The sequence below is a fragment of the Mastigoproctus giganteus genome, chromosome 4, assembly GCF_048544385.1.
Source record: "Mastigoproctus giganteus isolate SK-2022 chromosome 4, ASM4854438v1, whole genome shotgun sequence".
Classification (NCBI taxonomy): domain Eukaryota; kingdom Metazoa; phylum Arthropoda; class Arachnida; order Uropygi; family Thelyphonidae; genus Mastigoproctus; species Mastigoproctus giganteus.
Window position 1 is genome coordinate 37308215 of NC_143578.1, and position 17398 is coordinate 37325612.

The 17398-nt window shown below is 36.3% G+C and overlaps 1 protein-coding gene across 6 annotated transcripts in view; it reads left to right on the plus strand.

Annotated features, from left to right (window-relative positions):
* LOC150086625 (uncharacterized) overlaps positions 1–17398 on the plus strand; it is a 398253-nt gene that overhangs the window by 353674 nt on the left and 27181 nt on the right. For 5 of the 6 annotated variants that reach the window (XM_090372642.1, XM_090372645.1, XM_090372646.1 and 2 more), the window contains 2 exons: positions 5918–6025; positions 12887–13032. In XM_090372642.1, the coding sequence (XP_090228768.1) occupies positions 5918–6025; positions 12887–13032 (254 nt within the window). The remainder of the gene's footprint in view (positions 1–5917; positions 6026–12886; positions 13033–17398) is intronic. The other variant, XM_090372643.1, reaches the window with a different exon arrangement.

Sequence of the window (17398 nt, forward strand, 5' to 3'; positions counted from 1 at the left end):
ATATATTTAAAATTTATTATACATATTTTTAAACAAATATACTTTGCTGCTCACCTTTCAAAATCCAAGAATTTTTCCATCTTTTTCATTAGATGAAAAGAGCTTGTGGAATTCATCAGTAACTATCTTTTCAGTTTCACTTTCATATTGAGGCATTGCTTGCAGAGAAACCAATCTGTAGTACAGTACTAAACAGACAACAAGGAATAGCTCAACTACATAATCACACACACACACACACACACACACACACACACACACACACACACACACACACACACACACACACACACACACAGAGAGAGAGAGAGAGAGAGAGAGAGAGAGAGAGAGAGAGAGAGAGAGAAAGAGAGAGAGAGAGAGATTCTATGTAGTCACTTCTGCCTGCAAGTCCCAGTTTTGTCACCTAGTTCTTAATGTATATTTTACTGCAGTATGCCACTCTGTCAAATGCAGAAGTTGACTATAAAGAAAGGAGTTGACGTATACAGTAAATATATGATTAAGTCTCAATTTTCATGGCAAGAAACAGAAGTCAACTTATACAGTGCATTTGTTTAATTTCATTCATCCAAGAATTTGTATAAAATATATCACTCCTCACTGCAGTTCATACAGTTGTTTATCATTTGCTCCGCAGTTACGCACTTTTATCTTTTGTTATCTGTTCTGTGTAGTTAAACAATGTCCTTAAGTAAGCCTAGTGTAGGACAGAAGCATAAGCATAAAACACTTTCTCTTCACGATAAACTATCGGTGATAGAAAAACTTGAAAAAGGAGCTTCATTGTCCAGCATCTGTCTTGAGTACGGCATCGCAAAACAAACTGTGTCAGACATTAAAAGGAAAAAAAGTGAAATTCGTAATTTTGTTCTCAAGTTTAACATTGTTGTTGTTATTTGGTTTTTAGGAGCATTAGCAACTAAGGCCATATTACTCCAGGGATATGCGGTGGTCATCCCCTGACCTTTCTGCATCCTCTGTATTTGGTGGTCATGGGCTCGAACCCCGGTCTAATCAAGAGGCGTGTGCTACGCACTGCTGCTCCTGCCCATCTGGCTATGGAGGCACCTAAGTTTAATGTGGAGAAAGAAAAAAGTAAAGTTAAACGAATGCGGATGCCTACTGATAAAGCACTAGATGATGCTGTGATGATGGTTTTCCCAACTTCGTTTGTCTGGTTTGGCTGTGTGAGGAATAGAAATTCAAGCAGCAGCGGAGAGACTGGCTAAACAGTTAGGAATTGAACAATTTAAAGCGAGCTCAGGTTGGCTTTTTAGATTTAGAAGATGGCATAATATTTCAAACAAGAAAATGTGTGGGGAAATTCTTAGTGCTGATTTTGAGGCTGTTGAGCCTTTCAGGAAACAACTGAATGATTTTATTCAAAAGGAGGGTTATCAATTGAACCAGGTGTACAAAAAGGTGACCGCATGAGGAAAGACTGATTATGTGGGCTGTACAGCTTGGCAACCAGGCACCTTAGTGCATAACTGATTGTGGTTTATAAAGCTCTGAGAGGAGTTAGTAAAATGAATGAAGGCAGAACTTTCACTCTTATAAAGAATTCCAGAAATAGGATCCATAAATTCAAATTTACAGCGGAAGAGGTTTAGACTAGATTGTAGGAAGTTTTCTTTTAGCCAGCAAGTTGTTGGTTACTGGAACAGGTTGCCTCCATAGTTTCTTCAAACTGTCATCCATTCCATGTATGACAGTTTTGAATGGATGACAGTTTTCTTCAAACTGTCATCCATTCCATGTATGACAGTTTGAAGAAATTCAAAGGTCAACTGGATAGTTACCTATGGGAGGAGGGAAGTGCAAAATTTGATTTTCTTATCTGCTTTTTTTTTTTTTTTTTTTTTTTTTTTTTTTGGCCAGTGCAGCAAATGTTTGTGATTTGCTTGCACTCCATGACTAATACTAATACTATAGCAACAAACAACTTGTTGCTGTAGTTATGTACTGGTTTACTTTTCACTTACTTGGCCTTCCATATGACATGTGACTGGCATATTCTTATTTTATATTCTAATTATGTTTCTGCAGCATGTGGTAGGTAATGCTTTACAGCCACTGATGTTTATTTTACTGATTTTTTTTATTTTTCTTTCTTTTATTATTTCTTTATTACTTATTTAGTTAAAGTTTATTTATATTTTTTATATTATATGACCCATTCAACACTACTAGAATTTAAGCTTGGAGATTTTTTTGTCTACACTAAGCATGAGATGAAAAACCAACACATTGTTTCAGGGTATATTTTATTTGTTGATAAAACAGATAGTTTTTATTTTTCTTATTTTCATTTTTTATTTTATCTTTCCAAATCTACCCAAATAACTGTTTAGTCAGTTTCGGCATGGTAAGGAAGTCTACCAGATTCATTCATAGTTTACAAGTTGTTTTGCGTAATTATTGAAAAACTCAACTAATCCTATCAGAACTTATCCCAGTTAACCTTTTCTATTGGAAAACCCAACTTGTCAGCTTTAGCATAGGTAAGAAAATTTGCCAAATTCTTTCACAGTTTATTATTATTATTGGCAGTAGTGGTTAGTAGAGCAAACAATGCGAGAAAACAAGCTTTTACAGCATCAAAGAAGGGAAAAAAAACACTAACACTGCCCATTTCACCTGTTGATCCCCACTGACAGTTTATCTAGTTCTTCCTTGAGTTTATTCAAACTACCCACCTCTACAACACCTGTGGGAGTTTGTTGCAACAACCAACCACCCTCTGGCTGAAGGAAAATTTCTGCACGTCTGACCTGTAACCATTCTTCCTCTGAGGTTTCTGATAAACTACGTACACTAGTATATTGAATGTATATTGAAACAATGTAAATTGGTTAAATTCACATTGCTTTTGATGTAAATTACTTCAATTCATATTGTTTTTAGAGTAAATTACATGTGTTTTTTACTGTATGAGCACTTGTATGTTATAAAAGAGAGATCAAATTTTTGGATTCATCAATTTAATTGAAGCTTCACTTAAGTAGTTATTGTACTGCCTATGTAAACATTTATATACTATTTACACAGTATATTAGTCATACCAAATTATTCATTTTAAGAAGCTAAGGAGAGAAATCTGAACAGAAATTTTTGCTTTTTCTCTTGATGCATTTCTTTATAGCAGTGCAAAAGATCACTCAATCCTTAACTGAACTTGCTGTTTCATTCCATGTATGAATCATCTTCAATACAGAGTGGCCATCTCTTTCTCAAACAAACTGAAGATTTCAGACATGTTCTGCATTTCTTCTTCCTTCTATTATCCTTTGTCTTTTCAGCTCATGAGTGAGCTGGGCATCATTATGATTTTGAAGGGAATCATTATGATTTTGAAGGGACTGTCTTTGCCACTTTATTTATGTCCACTCTGTTAAAACCAATCTCATATAATTGCCAATTACACAATTGGTAACTGAATTTTAGGTATATTGGCAAGTTCCTGGACACTATGAATTAAATGCAACCATATATTTCAATGCACAGCATTCATCATAGCTTAAGTGACTCCCTCCCCATAATGTTGCTATGTTGTCTATGGACTTCTTAATATTGTATTCCATCCAGAACTCCTAAACTGATGGCTGTTCCTTGCTGTCTCCATCTCAGTGATAATTTTGATGTCACTGTTGCCCCTTAACAACAAAAAGGTCTTATTTGTTCACATGAAGACAATCTGTATGTTGTCAAAAGAAGCAAGGCCTTGTTGTTGAGATGTTGTTCCTCACAATACTTCTTGATGAAGGGAGAGAAGTGAGATTTAAATTTAGAATTTAAAAATTAAAAATGATGTTATATCGAAAAACATAATTTGCAGTGACATAAATCAGAGATTCCCAAATTTACAAGGTGCAACAATAAAGTTCCAGGACTGGTGCAATAAAAAAGAACCAAAGTGAAGGAGTTCAAAAATTATTTTAATTTTATTCAGAGTAATCGCTACATGATTGAATGCACTCATTACACCGTCTAAAAGTTTATGAAAAGAATCAGCAAAGATGTCCAAAGAGATGATGTTCAATTGCTGAAATGCATGGCATTTCAGTATTTTGGTAGATATAATCAATATATATTGATTATATATTTGATAATAGAGAGCTATTAAGTGCTCGATAATTCCTATATTTTATTATATTATGAATCAACAGGGATTACCTTTATTTTAGATATAGGAAGCTTCTTTATCAACCAACTCTCCTAGTTCAACTCGCTAATAATTCTTAGGGAAGGCGATATCAATTTTGCAAAACATGTGGGACATCTTCCCCACTGTCAGAACCGTAGTGTTCAGACCGTATGGTCTCAACAATGAGTGCTCAAGACTACTGTCTTCAAACACGATACCTCTGTCAGCAAGGAAACCATTACGTGGATTGACATAAAATTAGATTTTTTTGAAGGTCTAAACTGCTTAATAAATATGGACTGATTATTTCTTTTGGTCCTGTAGCTTGACTTTAGAGTTAAATTTAGGGGTCTAAAAAAATGGATATGGAAGGATTATTCTCTACATTCCTTAAGTCGGACTAGAACTTTTCGTGGTGTCATGTTCACAGGAATAGAGCAACTCACAATTAATCCGAAACTTCTGTCCCGGGACAAAAGTTCCTGATTAATTGTGAGTCCTCGGACAAAAGTTTCGGATTAATTGTGAGTTGCTCTATTCCTGTGAACATGACGCCCCGAAAAGAAAAGTTCTAGTCCGACTTAAGGAATGTAGAGAATAATCCCCCAGTATCCATTTTTTTTTTTTAGACCCCTAAATTTAACTCTAAAGTCAAGCTACAAGACCAAAAGAAATAATCGGTCCATATTTATTAAGCAGTTTAGCCCTTCAAAAAATCTAATTTTATGTCAATCCACATAATGTTGTTGTTGTTGTTTGGTTTTTAGGAGCATTAGCAACTAAGGCCATATTACTCCAGGATATGCGGTGGTCATTCCCTGACCTTTCCGCATCCTCCGTATTTGGTGGTGACAGGCTCGAACCCCGGTCTAATCAAGAAGCGTGTGCTACGCACTGCTGCTCCTTCCCACCTGGCTACGGAGGCGCTCCACATAATGGTTTCCTTGCTGACAGAGGTATGGTGTTTGAAGACAGTAGTCTTGAGCACTCATTGTTGAGACCATATGGTCTGAACACTACGGTTCTGACAGTGGGGAAGATGTCCCACATGTGTTGCAAAATTGATATCGCCTTCCCTAAGAATTATTAGCGAGTTGGACTAGGAGAGTTGGTTGGAAAAGAAGCTTCCTATATCTAAAATAAAGGTAATCCCTGTTGATTCATAATTGATTATATATATATAATCAATATAAATATATATATTGATTTTTTTAGGGTTTTTTTTTCTTTTGATTGTTTATGAAGCAGTGATATATATATATTATTATTATTATTATTTTGTTTGTTTAATTGTTAAGTATGTTAAACAATATGTGAAGCACAGTATATTTTCATTTCTTATTTACTTTTAAGATTGTTTTAGTATAGTTTTCTGCTTTTTTAACTTGGAAACTTTTGGAATGACATTATTTGTTAATAATTCTTTAAGAAACAGGATATGTGACTATTAAAAAAAACAAACAAACCTGAAATACTTGAATAGCATTTTTTGATAAAATTTCTATCTTCGTAATTGCCATTAGCATATGAAATATATGGCATGTGAGATACCATGCCTTTCCTACATTGCCTGTAGGAAAGCACTATATACTGATTCAAAGAATAAATTAAAAACTCTTCAGGCAAACTAGATTTCCATACTCAAACCATTTAGTTCACTATGCTATTTCAATTTTTGAAAATGTTCATGTAATTTATAAGCTTTAATATTACTAGTAGCATACGTTAGTGACATGTTATGGTTAGTATATATATGTACTTGTACAGCAGTCCAGCCACACTCAGGAAATCAAGAAGACCAGAGATTATCTCAGAGGATAGCAGGACAGAGTTTTTCGGCTAATAACAGCCATGTTGTGAACAGGACTGCAATTGGTAAGTCATTAGAATAAGGAGGCTTTACTAACAATTTTATATCAGTATTTTTACTACATTATAACAATTAAAATTTGATGGTATTAACAACATAAAGCATTTTAATATTATATACTGCAGTAATATCACTAATTATATTAATTACATTATTGTTGACTAACAGATATATTTAATAACTAAAACTTGTTTACAAAAAATGGGCCAAAATGTTTATCATTGATTCTGTAGAAATTTGTGGTTGAAAATAATGGTGAGTATTATTGAGAAGTTGGATGCAGTGAACCTCAGAGCATCCTAGTGCAATGTCAAAGTGTCTACACTGTATTTGGAATTTAGCAATGCTACAACAGGATACAGTCAGAATTGCAATAGCATTTGTATAAGCAAAACTCACAAGAGAATAGAGGATTGCCATGTGGAACATATTATTGCCTTGATAAAAGCAGACTTTGAAAAATCAATAGTGGCTCTTCACATGTGGAGCTCTACTCATGATGTCAGTTCCATCCTTTACACAGATCATAAGGTCTGCAACATATTTCTATTACAGAAAATGGTCTGATTCCTCAAGTACAGTAATTATATATTCAACAGAGACCTAGGTTAAGGTATACATCCTATGGAAGTTGTTACCAGATGTAACAACACTGCATTCTATCAGGGTGACTTTGTGCATTATAACCCTAGTCATTTTTGCGCCAGAAAAAAACCAAAAACCAACCAACCAACTCTTTTAATTTTGTACACAGAGATCATTTAGTAAAAATAATTCCTTCGACTCACTTTTTTGGCCCAAAAGAACTGGATTAAATACAGTATTAATAACTGCACTGGCCCAACCTGATCCCACCTCAGAAATTCGACAGCCAAAAAATAAATAAAAATACAATAAATATAACAGGTACATATATATATATATTCATTTTAACAGCAAGATATGGGTTGCAGTATTTCCCCCAGTATGCCTTTGTATAAAATTCGAAACTGTGATTCACTTAATAGTGATATCATGGGATGACAAAGAAAAGTTTATTTTATACTTTGCTGGCATTCTACACAATGCCTGGATTCTACACTTTCCCTGTAACGTTTATATATCAGTATTAGTATTAGCTATATGGTGTAAGACAGCCACAAGTTTTTGCTGCACTGGCCATATCATTGAAACTCAGTGCCTTTTTCCAGATGAGGTCTCCATACTTGGAAACAGTATTCCAAATGCAGTCTTACAATTGCTTTATACAGTGGGATTATGACCTATCTATCTCTACAAGATAATATTCAATAAATCATCAATGGGACACGCTTTCCTGGCAGCCTGTTTACAATGCTCAGAAAACTTCATATCTGCATGTATCATAACTCCAAGATCCGTTTCTTCCCCTTCTGTTTTTCAATCAGCCACACCAAGTGTATATTTTATTTTTGGCAGTAGTGGTATTCCCCTAGTGTGATGAGATCTTGCATTTTGCTGCAATAAAAAATAGCTACCACTTTTGTGACTCTTCTTGATGCCTGTTCAAGTCATCCTGAAGGAGCACTGCGTGGTACTGATCATTAATGATTCTCCTAATCATTACATTGTATGAAAATATTGACATCATGCCCTTTATCCCTTCACAAATGTCATTTATGAAAATCAGAAAAAAGAGTGGTCCAAGAACTAATCCTTGGGGTATATCACCTCTGATATATTGCACCAATCTGAAGAATATCCACTGATCACAGCCCCTCTGCCTTCTGCTCTGCAGTCACCCTGCAACCCATCTTAGAGTCGTTCCAGCTTATATAGTAACCTCTTGTGAGGGACTGAGTCAGATGTCTTGCTAAAATCGAAATAAACTATGTTGAAATATTTCCCAACATTCATCTCATTCATGAGTAACTGTGTCAAAATTTGTGACCATTTGTTTATCCAACAAATGGTCAGGTCATGCTCATTTAATATCCTTAGTCCCAACATGAATAATAATGCTCTCTTTACCCCTTAAAAATCTCCCAGTTACATTTTCCTTAGCAAAAACATGTTATATTTCCTTCAAAATGCCATTTCTTTCTAACTGTCCTTGGATTGCACTTTTAATTATTGCCCTGAAGATTTTTCTTTTCACTGAAGTTGGTAACCACAGACTGGTCTGTAGTTGCTGCCTTTATGTATTGGCGTTACTTTAGTATTTCTCCAATCCAAAGGAATCTCTATAGAGTCCAAAGATGCTCTCATTATTAACTTCACTGGGTCAATACACACTTTCACTGCCTCCCTCAAAATTATTGGGTATATGCTTTCAACTCCACAAGCCTTACTTTTGCCTTTAGGCATGAAGGTTTTTCTAATAAACAGTCAGTAATTTCAAAATCACTAATTTGATATGGCTTAGCCTCACTCGCACATCCTCTCCTCAGCATAAAGGGTATTTTTCTAGTAAAGAACAGATGTGAAGAACCTATTCAATTCATCAGCAACATCAACTGGGTTATCTAAGACTTCCCACACCCAGCACACAAGAGTCTGATCTGATTTGTTTTATTCTTCTTCCCCATTCTTTGCTTTCTTAGCCAATACTTTCTCATATGCAGCATTGTCTTCCCAATCCTTATATGTGGTACTATTACTGATCAGCTTGTAGCTGTTGTAGACTTCAGTGCTTTCATCGCTTTGTAACTTTCCCATGTTGTATTTTTCTGCTCTATTAGACTGGCCAGCTCCATATTACTCCATTTTGGCATCCTCCTCATGCAATATTTTTTTCATGATATATATGCATTCATGGCTTCTATGAGTTTTGCTTTAAAGGTATTCCATATTTCAAATGTATTCGCCCTCCCTGCGCATTCTACCCAATTAATAGATGGCATGTAGTGCTTTAAGCTGTCATAGTCCCCTCGGCGAAGGTAAAGAAAGCCAACACGAGAATGACTAGAAACATCAGATAACTTATGCAGAAAATTAGTTTCCCGATATGGCACTCTAGCACTGCTCGCTCAGTAAACAGACGGTAGATGTTATCAGTCTGGAGCTGAAATCGAGAAGGATATATTGATTGATAGGTAGGTGTGGCAAACAATGTGCTGATTGATGTGCGAACACAACACACGATAACATCAGTTTAGTATCACTTTAGTAGCACTCAGAAGCACTAATGGTAACTTTCCCTAATGACCGCTTTCCATAATGGTGAAAAAGGGTCAGGTTACCTCCACTTGAATCCCATGGGAGCTTGACCCCCTCCCGAAGTGGAGGGTGTAACCCAACCTTTTTTCTTTAGAATCACAGTCATATTTAGAAATATATTCATAAAAAAATAAATTTTTTATGACTGTATTTTTATTTTCTTGTTCAATAATATGCCCTAATGGTGAAAAAAGGTCAGGTTACCTCCACTTGAATCGCATTGGAGCTTGAACCCCTCCCAAAATGGAGGGGGTAACCTAACCTTTCTTCTTTAGAATTATGGGTGGACTAGTGCATAAATTGTTTATTAACAAAATATTAATTTTTTATTACTGTACTTTTATTTTTAAAGTCAGGTTACAAAATATAAAGGCGCCTTCGTAGCCAGGTGGGAAGGAACAGCAGTGCGTAGCACACGCTTCTTGATATAGACCGGGGTTCGAGCCTGTCACCATCAAATATGGAGGATGCGGAAAGGTCAGGAATGACCACCACATATTCACGGAGCAATATAGCCTTAGTTGCTAATGCTCCTAAAAAAAAACCCAAATAACTAAAATAACAAAATATAACGAAAAATAAAGAAACCTTTTCCTTTTTCCGTAACCAAACCTAAATCAAGAGTATAGTAAAAAAACACTCACAAACTCCAAAAATCTGCTTTTAATAATGAAAAAAAACATAATGAAGAACATAAAAATGAACAGAACAAAACTTTCATTAATTTAGTTTTCATCAAAAAATCAACCAACGTTTTATTTTCCTTACAAATTTCTTCCATCTTTAAAAGATTCATTGCTACTATTACCTGTTTACCGTTCATCACAAAACTATTATTGCACCATTCTTTACTCATAAATACACATTATAATGCCAACCATTGACTACACAGTAGCTTGTTATCTGTCGCCCCCACCACCAATCATTTCATCGTTTGCCACATCTACCTGTCAATCAATATATCCTTCTCAATTTCGGCTCCAGACCGATAACACCTACCGTCTGTTTACCAAGCGAGCAGCGCTAGAGTCCAGTGACGGGAAACTAATTTTCCACGTAAGTTATCTGACGTTTCTCATGTTGGCTTTCTTTACCTTAGCCGTCCCCTCTCCTGAGATTAAAACCTGTGCCTGTAATGACTATATGATCACTACCTGCCAGTGGTTTCTGTACTTTAAGTCCTGTGATGTTATCTGATTTGTGAGTAATTTTGAGAGTAATTATGGGGTCAAGAATTTTTTTTTTTTATGAAAACCCCAAACATGAAGGGTATCAAAACCTATAGTACTTTGTACCATGCATGGGTTGAAGGAGAAGTATGGCAGGGGGATGCCAGAAACTTTGCTCTAGAGACGAAACATTGGTTTCACCACTTCAAGCCTCCAATAAGCAAAGTGGTGGTATTGCACCGGTTGATGAGAGTCATCTACCACCTGTAAGAATATTCTCATCTACCACCTGCAAGAATATTCTCATCCCTAGTATGTTCTCTAATCTGCTAGTACAAATAATAATCATGTAGTTTATTTAAAAATTTTATTCCCAGGGTGAGTTTCCATCCCATTTATTCTGAATAATTAGAGCCAGATTGAAATTCACCTATAATAAGACATTCACACTTGTTTGCCCATTCAAACTGCATGTAGATACTCTCGTCATACTATTCACAATCTTCTAATCTGTAGATTACTGCCACTCTAATTGTACCTTCTAATGACTTCAATTACTTCTAACTCACACTACACAGATTTTGTGTTGGCAGAAATAACTTCTGCTTTAGTAAAAGCCCTTTTCATGCTCAGGCTGCTTTTAATAAGAAGCATGGCAGCACCACTCACTTCTACTTCTCTATCTTTTCTATATACATTATACATACTATAGTGGAACTCTTCATCGATGATTTTTGGGTGGCACCGTGTTTCTGTTAGCCCTATTATGTCAGCATTAGTTGACTTAACCAGGAGTTCGAATTTAGCCATTTTATTGACAACACCCCTCACATTACTATAGCACAGTTAAGACTTAGTATTCTTCTACAGTGTACTACCCTGCCATACCCCTTGAAGTGTTATTTAGGCTTGTTTCTCTTGTTTTATCTTCCTGCTCATTTGAAATGTTGCTATCCCCAAGATATCTTGCTAACGTTGGCTGTTGTGGCAACAAACAAGCATTCTTGAAGTGAGTGCAAGCATTACTTTGACCCATACCATCAGATAAATGCAGATCTGTATTACCTTTCTCTCCCCAACTTACACTTCCCTGAACTCTTAAGGTATCCTCAATGATACTGGTAAAAATCCTTGCACCACTTTTGTTCAAATGAATACCATTTCTACAAAATAGATTCCTTCTACCTGCAAGTTAAGGCACACTGATAAAAATTTTGCTCCTAGAACCTTGCAGATTCCCTTGAGTTAATCCACAAGGCTTTCAGCATATAATCCCTCTTATCTTGTCTGGGCAGAATTGCAGACACATACACATTCAGACCTTACTTGTGACATTTTTTCAGCATGGTCCTATGTTAATCCAACAGGTCATATTCATTTAATATCCTTAGTCCCAACATGAATAAAAATGCTTTTTTTACCCCTTAAAATCTGACACTGTTGGTAACATTATCAATTTTTGCTCCTGGTAAATGCACCCTCTTCTAGTCCACTTATTTTTATTACAAAAAACGTTACCCATTTCCCTAACAATAGAGTCCCCCAATAAAACTAAATCTCCTTCAACTAGAGAAGTATGCACTTGACTGTTCTTTTCTGGGACCCAAATGTGGGGTGCATTACTTGGCAGGGCACAAGATTTGGGTCCCTGAAAATCTCCCAGTTACATTTGTTTCCAAGACAAGCACCCAATTCTTCAGTGACTCAAATTCTTCTTGTAATGCACCAAGTTCTCTGAGATTAATACACTCTTTACATCTTTACTCTTTACAAAGAAAAATAATTGTCAGTTGGGTTTGGTTTGTCTACTAGACTGACCTTAGAATACAGGCTATATAATTCACAAACTCATGACTCACACTGAAAATGCAGGCATTTCTGTCTGAGTGACAATGTCCTTGGACTATGTATTGTAAGATCTTGTAACAACCATTAGTTAGATAAAATTTGAACTTGAGAAAGATTACAATATATTACAGAATTGAAATTAACAAAGTGTATTGAAATTAAATTTTACATCAAAACTTTATCTGCTAGTGAACTTAAAATTAAGCAACTGAAGTGACTGGAAGGAAGTTAAATTAGGAGAAATACTTTAGAAAAGTTGATTAAATTTATAAAAATACTGAAATAAGATTTAAAAATTACAGAAATAAAATTTTAACAAATTGTTCAAAAAGATTTTGTTTACCAGATGCCTGATATTGATCCCCTCAGTTATCACACTGGTGCTACTTAAAGCACGTCTTCTCTCTCTCTTCAACCCTACAGAGAGAGAGAGAGAGAGAAAAAGATCGAGAACGAAATTTTCTTTGGTAATTTTGAAAGTGAAGCCCAATCTTTAATTGCTTGTTTAGCATAATTTTAAATTGTAAAATTAGTAAAAAAGTTTAGTATATCTAAAATTTTTAAAGTTTAGATATAAAAAAGAGAAAATTTAATTTATAAAAGTATTTCAGATTTTGTAATAAGCTATTTTAAAAGGTTTTATTCCAACTAAATAAAAAAACTTGTTCACAGGTGAGATAGAAAATGATGCAGATATCCGAGCTCTGGAAAAGGAAATATTACAATTGCAGGAGTATAATGCAAAAGTTGAGTCAGAAATGATCAAACTAAGAACAGATATCACTCAAATGGAACAACAAATGCGTAAAAGTGAAAGGGTAAGTAGCAGCATGTTGTTTTACCAAAATGAAATGTGACTATATTGATCATCATCATCATCATCAGCCATTTTCAAACCACTGCAGGATGAAGGCCTCTCCAGCAACTTTCCAGTTCCTTCTGTTTTGAGCACTGGCCATCCATTTACTACTCAAAAACTCATGAATTTCATCTATCCACCTCCGCCTTTGTCTTCCAGGTTTTCTTCTAGCTCTTCTTGGGTACCATTCTGTTGTTTTCTTAGTCCATCTGTACTCATGTCTTTGAGCTATGTGTCCTGCCCAAGACCATTTTAGTTCTTTAGTTTTGATAAGAATGTCCTTTACTTGAGTTTGCTGCCTAATCCATGTGTTTCTCTTCTTATCTAACAGTCTGATTCCCAATATAATTCGTTCCATTCTTTGCTGTGTAGTTCTTAGCTTCTCTTCCATTCTTTTGGTGAGTGCCCAAGTTTCACTTCCATAAGTCATGGTGGGGAGTATACATTGATTCATTATTTTACGTTTCAGACAAACTGGGATATTGCTCTTCAGTATGTGACTATATTTCCTGAATGCTATCCATCCAAAATTTATTCTTCTCTTGACTTCCAGCCATTTATCATTATTACAGCTAATAACTTGTCCCAGATAAGTATATGACTCCACCTTTTCAATCACTGCTCCTTCAATCATTATTTCCCTTTCCGTGGCATACTTGTTCATCATTACTTTTGTTTTAGCCATATTCATCTTTAGTCCAAAATCCTTACTAACTGTGCATAACTGATTAAGATTTTCCTCTAATTCTTTGGGATCGTGGCTTATGACCACAATGTCATCTGCAAATCGTAAATGCTTTAGGTACTCTCCGTTCACATTGACTCCTTTCTGCGACCAGTCTAATCTTCTGAAAGCTTCCTCAAGGGCAGCAGTAAACAGCTTCGGAGATATTGTGTCTCCTTGTCGAACTCCTTTCTCAATTTTAAATTTGCTACTGTCTTTGTCTAGTCTAATAAAGGATGTAGCACTCTCATATATTTTCTTCAAAATCATAATATATGGAGTATCTATGCCTTGTCTTTCCAGTGCCCGAAACATTGCCTTATGCTGTATGGAGTCAAATGCCTTTTCACAATCCACAAATGCCAGGCATAATGGTGTTTTATATTCATTCGCTTTCTCCATTAGCTGTGATATTACGTGAAGGTGATCCATAGTTGAGAATCCTGTCCTAAAGCCAGCTTGCTCTTTTGGTTGATTCTCATCAAGTATTCTTTCTAATCTGTTAGTAATGACCCTTGTGAACAACTTGTAGATATGGGATAACAAGCTAATTGGTCTATAATTTCCAATTTCTGATTTATCTCCTTTCTTATGCAGCAAAACTATGATTGCATTATTCCACTGCTTAGGCATCACACCTTTTCTAATGCACTTTGTGAAGAGCCTTGCCAGTTTTTGTGTTATGTCTCTTCCTCCCAATTTTAACAACTCTACAGTAACTTCATCTTCCCCCGGGGCTTTGCGATTCTTCATTTTCTTCAATGCATGTTCTACCTCATCAGGAAGAATATCGGGTATGTCGTATGTGTTGCTACTTTGCAATCCATGTTCGCCACTGCTGGTATAATTCCCTCGCTCCTTGTATAATTCTCTATAGTAGTCTTCTGCTATTTGAATTATGCCTTCTCTGCTGTTTATAAGTACACCATCGCTATTCTTCAGTTTCAGTATCATTTGTCTTTCTGTATTACTGCTCATGGCTGCTGATTTAAATCCTTTGTTTTCCCTTAATGCTTGTTCTACTTTTCTTGTGTTAAATCTTCTTATGTCCTCTCTGAGTCTCTTTCTAATGGCTTTGCATAACTCAGTATACTCAATTTTCTTCCTGTCAGTGTTTTTCTTGCTCTTCTATTTGTCGTCTTTGGTTCATCATGACAAGTGTTTCTTGACTAATTTTTTCTTCTTTGGATTTCTGTTTCCCTATAGGTTTTTTGGGCGCTTTATCACTTTCAGAAAGTTAATATTCCTCCTCGATATCTTGGTCCTGAGCAGCCTGCTGAAGCTCAAACTTGTTCTTAAGTTCCAGTACATACTGCTTTTTCTCCTCCTCTGTTATTTCAAAGACCTTTGTATTATTTACTCGAGTCAGTTTTTTCCTTTCCTTTCCTACATCTATATCAAGTGTACATCTTACCATTCTGTGATCACTTCCAACATTTACCTTATTCAGGACGGTAACATCATTCACAATATATCTTCTGTTAGTGAGGATGAAGTCGATTTCATTAGTTGTTAATCCATTTGGACTCTTCCATGTCCACTTTCTGTTCGCCCTTTTCTTGAAAAAAGTGTTCATTACTGACAGTCCTTGAGATTCTGCAAATTCCACAAGTCTTTCACCTCTTTTATTTCTTTCACCAATTCCAAAATTTCCTATAGTTCCTCTTTCTGCGCTGTTTTGTCTTTTTCCAACCTTAGCATTGAAGTCCCCCATAATAATAGTGTAGTGGGTTTTCTGCTCATCTAGAAGACTCTCAATTTCACTGTACATTTCTTCAGCCTCTTCATCATCATGGCTTGATGTTGGTGCATAAATCATTATAATCTTTAGCTTATACCTCTTAGAAATCTTGAATATTAGTCTTGACACCCTTGGTGTTGCACTTCTGAATTCCAAAATGTTGTTTTTTATATCTTTATGGACCAGAAAGCCAACTCCACCTTCACTCCTTTCACTATTTCCATTGGTGTACAGCAGATTTCCACTTGATAAACTTATATGTGATTCATTTCTTCTTCTCGTTTCAGCCAAACCGATGATATTCCAATTCACATTTTCTAATTCCTTTTCCAGCTCTAATATCCTGTCTTCACCGATGAGTGATCATACGTTATAACAGGCCAAGTTCAATTTCTGTGCATGGCAGCCTGGTCATACCCAGAGATTCTTAGCACCCTCTGCTTCCACTCTGATCCTCTCGCTGCCGTAAGAGGGAGAGTGAAAGCTGCTGGGGACTGAGGGCCATTTGTATTGTTGTGCTCTCATTGCTGGAGGGTTTGGTCTTTTCCTCTTCACGCTGACCAGGCGTCTTGAAGAGAACCACTCTACACGTTCGTTGCCACCTAAGTGACGTAACAGGGCTTACCATCGAGAAGGTGTGCATGAGTGGATTTTATGGAGGCAGGCCAACCGGACTTCTCCTAAATCTTCTGTAATAGAGAGATATTGGATCCATCAGTGTTTTAGGCTGAGTGTCTGATAACACACAGGATCAAGTTAATCTGATTTAAATTAATGGAGGCACTGGTTAAAGAAGCACTGCAGGATCATTTAGACAAGACTTCAGTTATAGCTCAGACACAGCATGGTTTTGTTAAGGGGAAGTCTTGCCTGACCAACTTGATTGGATACTATGATGCAGTCACAAAAGTACTGGATGCAGGGAATAACTTTGATATTATATACTTGGATCTTAGAAAGGCTTTTGATACTGTTGCACATGGAAGACTGCTACACAAATTGGAGCAGTGTGACATTGGAGGCAAATTGCTGCTATGGATAAAGGGGTGGTTGAGTGGGAGAAGACAGAGAGTGGTAATCAATGGACACTGCTCATCGTGGACTAATGTTATTAGTAGAGTCCCTCAGGGCTCAGTGTTGGGTCCATTATTGTTTTCTGTATTTATAAATGATATTGATGATGGTATATCAAGCTTAATGTCCAAGTTTGCAGATGATACAAAGGTTGGCAGGGTTGTCAAGGACACTACTGACACTATGCTGCTGCAACAGGATCTGGAAAGGTTGAGCAGATGGGCTGAGAGGTGGCAAATGAAGTTTAACATTGACAAATGTAAAGTACTACATATGGGAAACAGTAACCCCATATCAACGTATCAACTCTGTGGTACTACACTGACAGTGGTAGAGAATGAAAGGGACTTGGGGGTGATTGTGCAGGCAGATATGAAGTTCTCTGAGCAGTGCAGACGGGCTGCAAGAGTAGCTCATGGAGTATTGTCAATGATATACAGGAATTTTTCCAGCAGGGATAAGGAGGTGATTATTCCATTGTATAAGGCAATGGTCAGGCCACACCTAGAGTACTGTATACAGGTCTGGAGGCCTCATTTCAAGAAGGATGTAGAGCTGCTGGAACGAGTACAGAGAAGGGCAACAAGATTAGTGAATGGAACAAAGGGGTGCTCTTACGAAGAAAGGCTTAAGTTTTGCAAATTACAGTGTCTGGAGACTAGGCACCAACGAGGTGATCTGATAGAGGTGTATAAAGCCTTGAATGGTTTAAGCATGCTCAATGCTGATGGGATTCTTCCTCTAGCTCAGAAAAATCACTTGAGAGGGCATAAATTCAAATTGAAG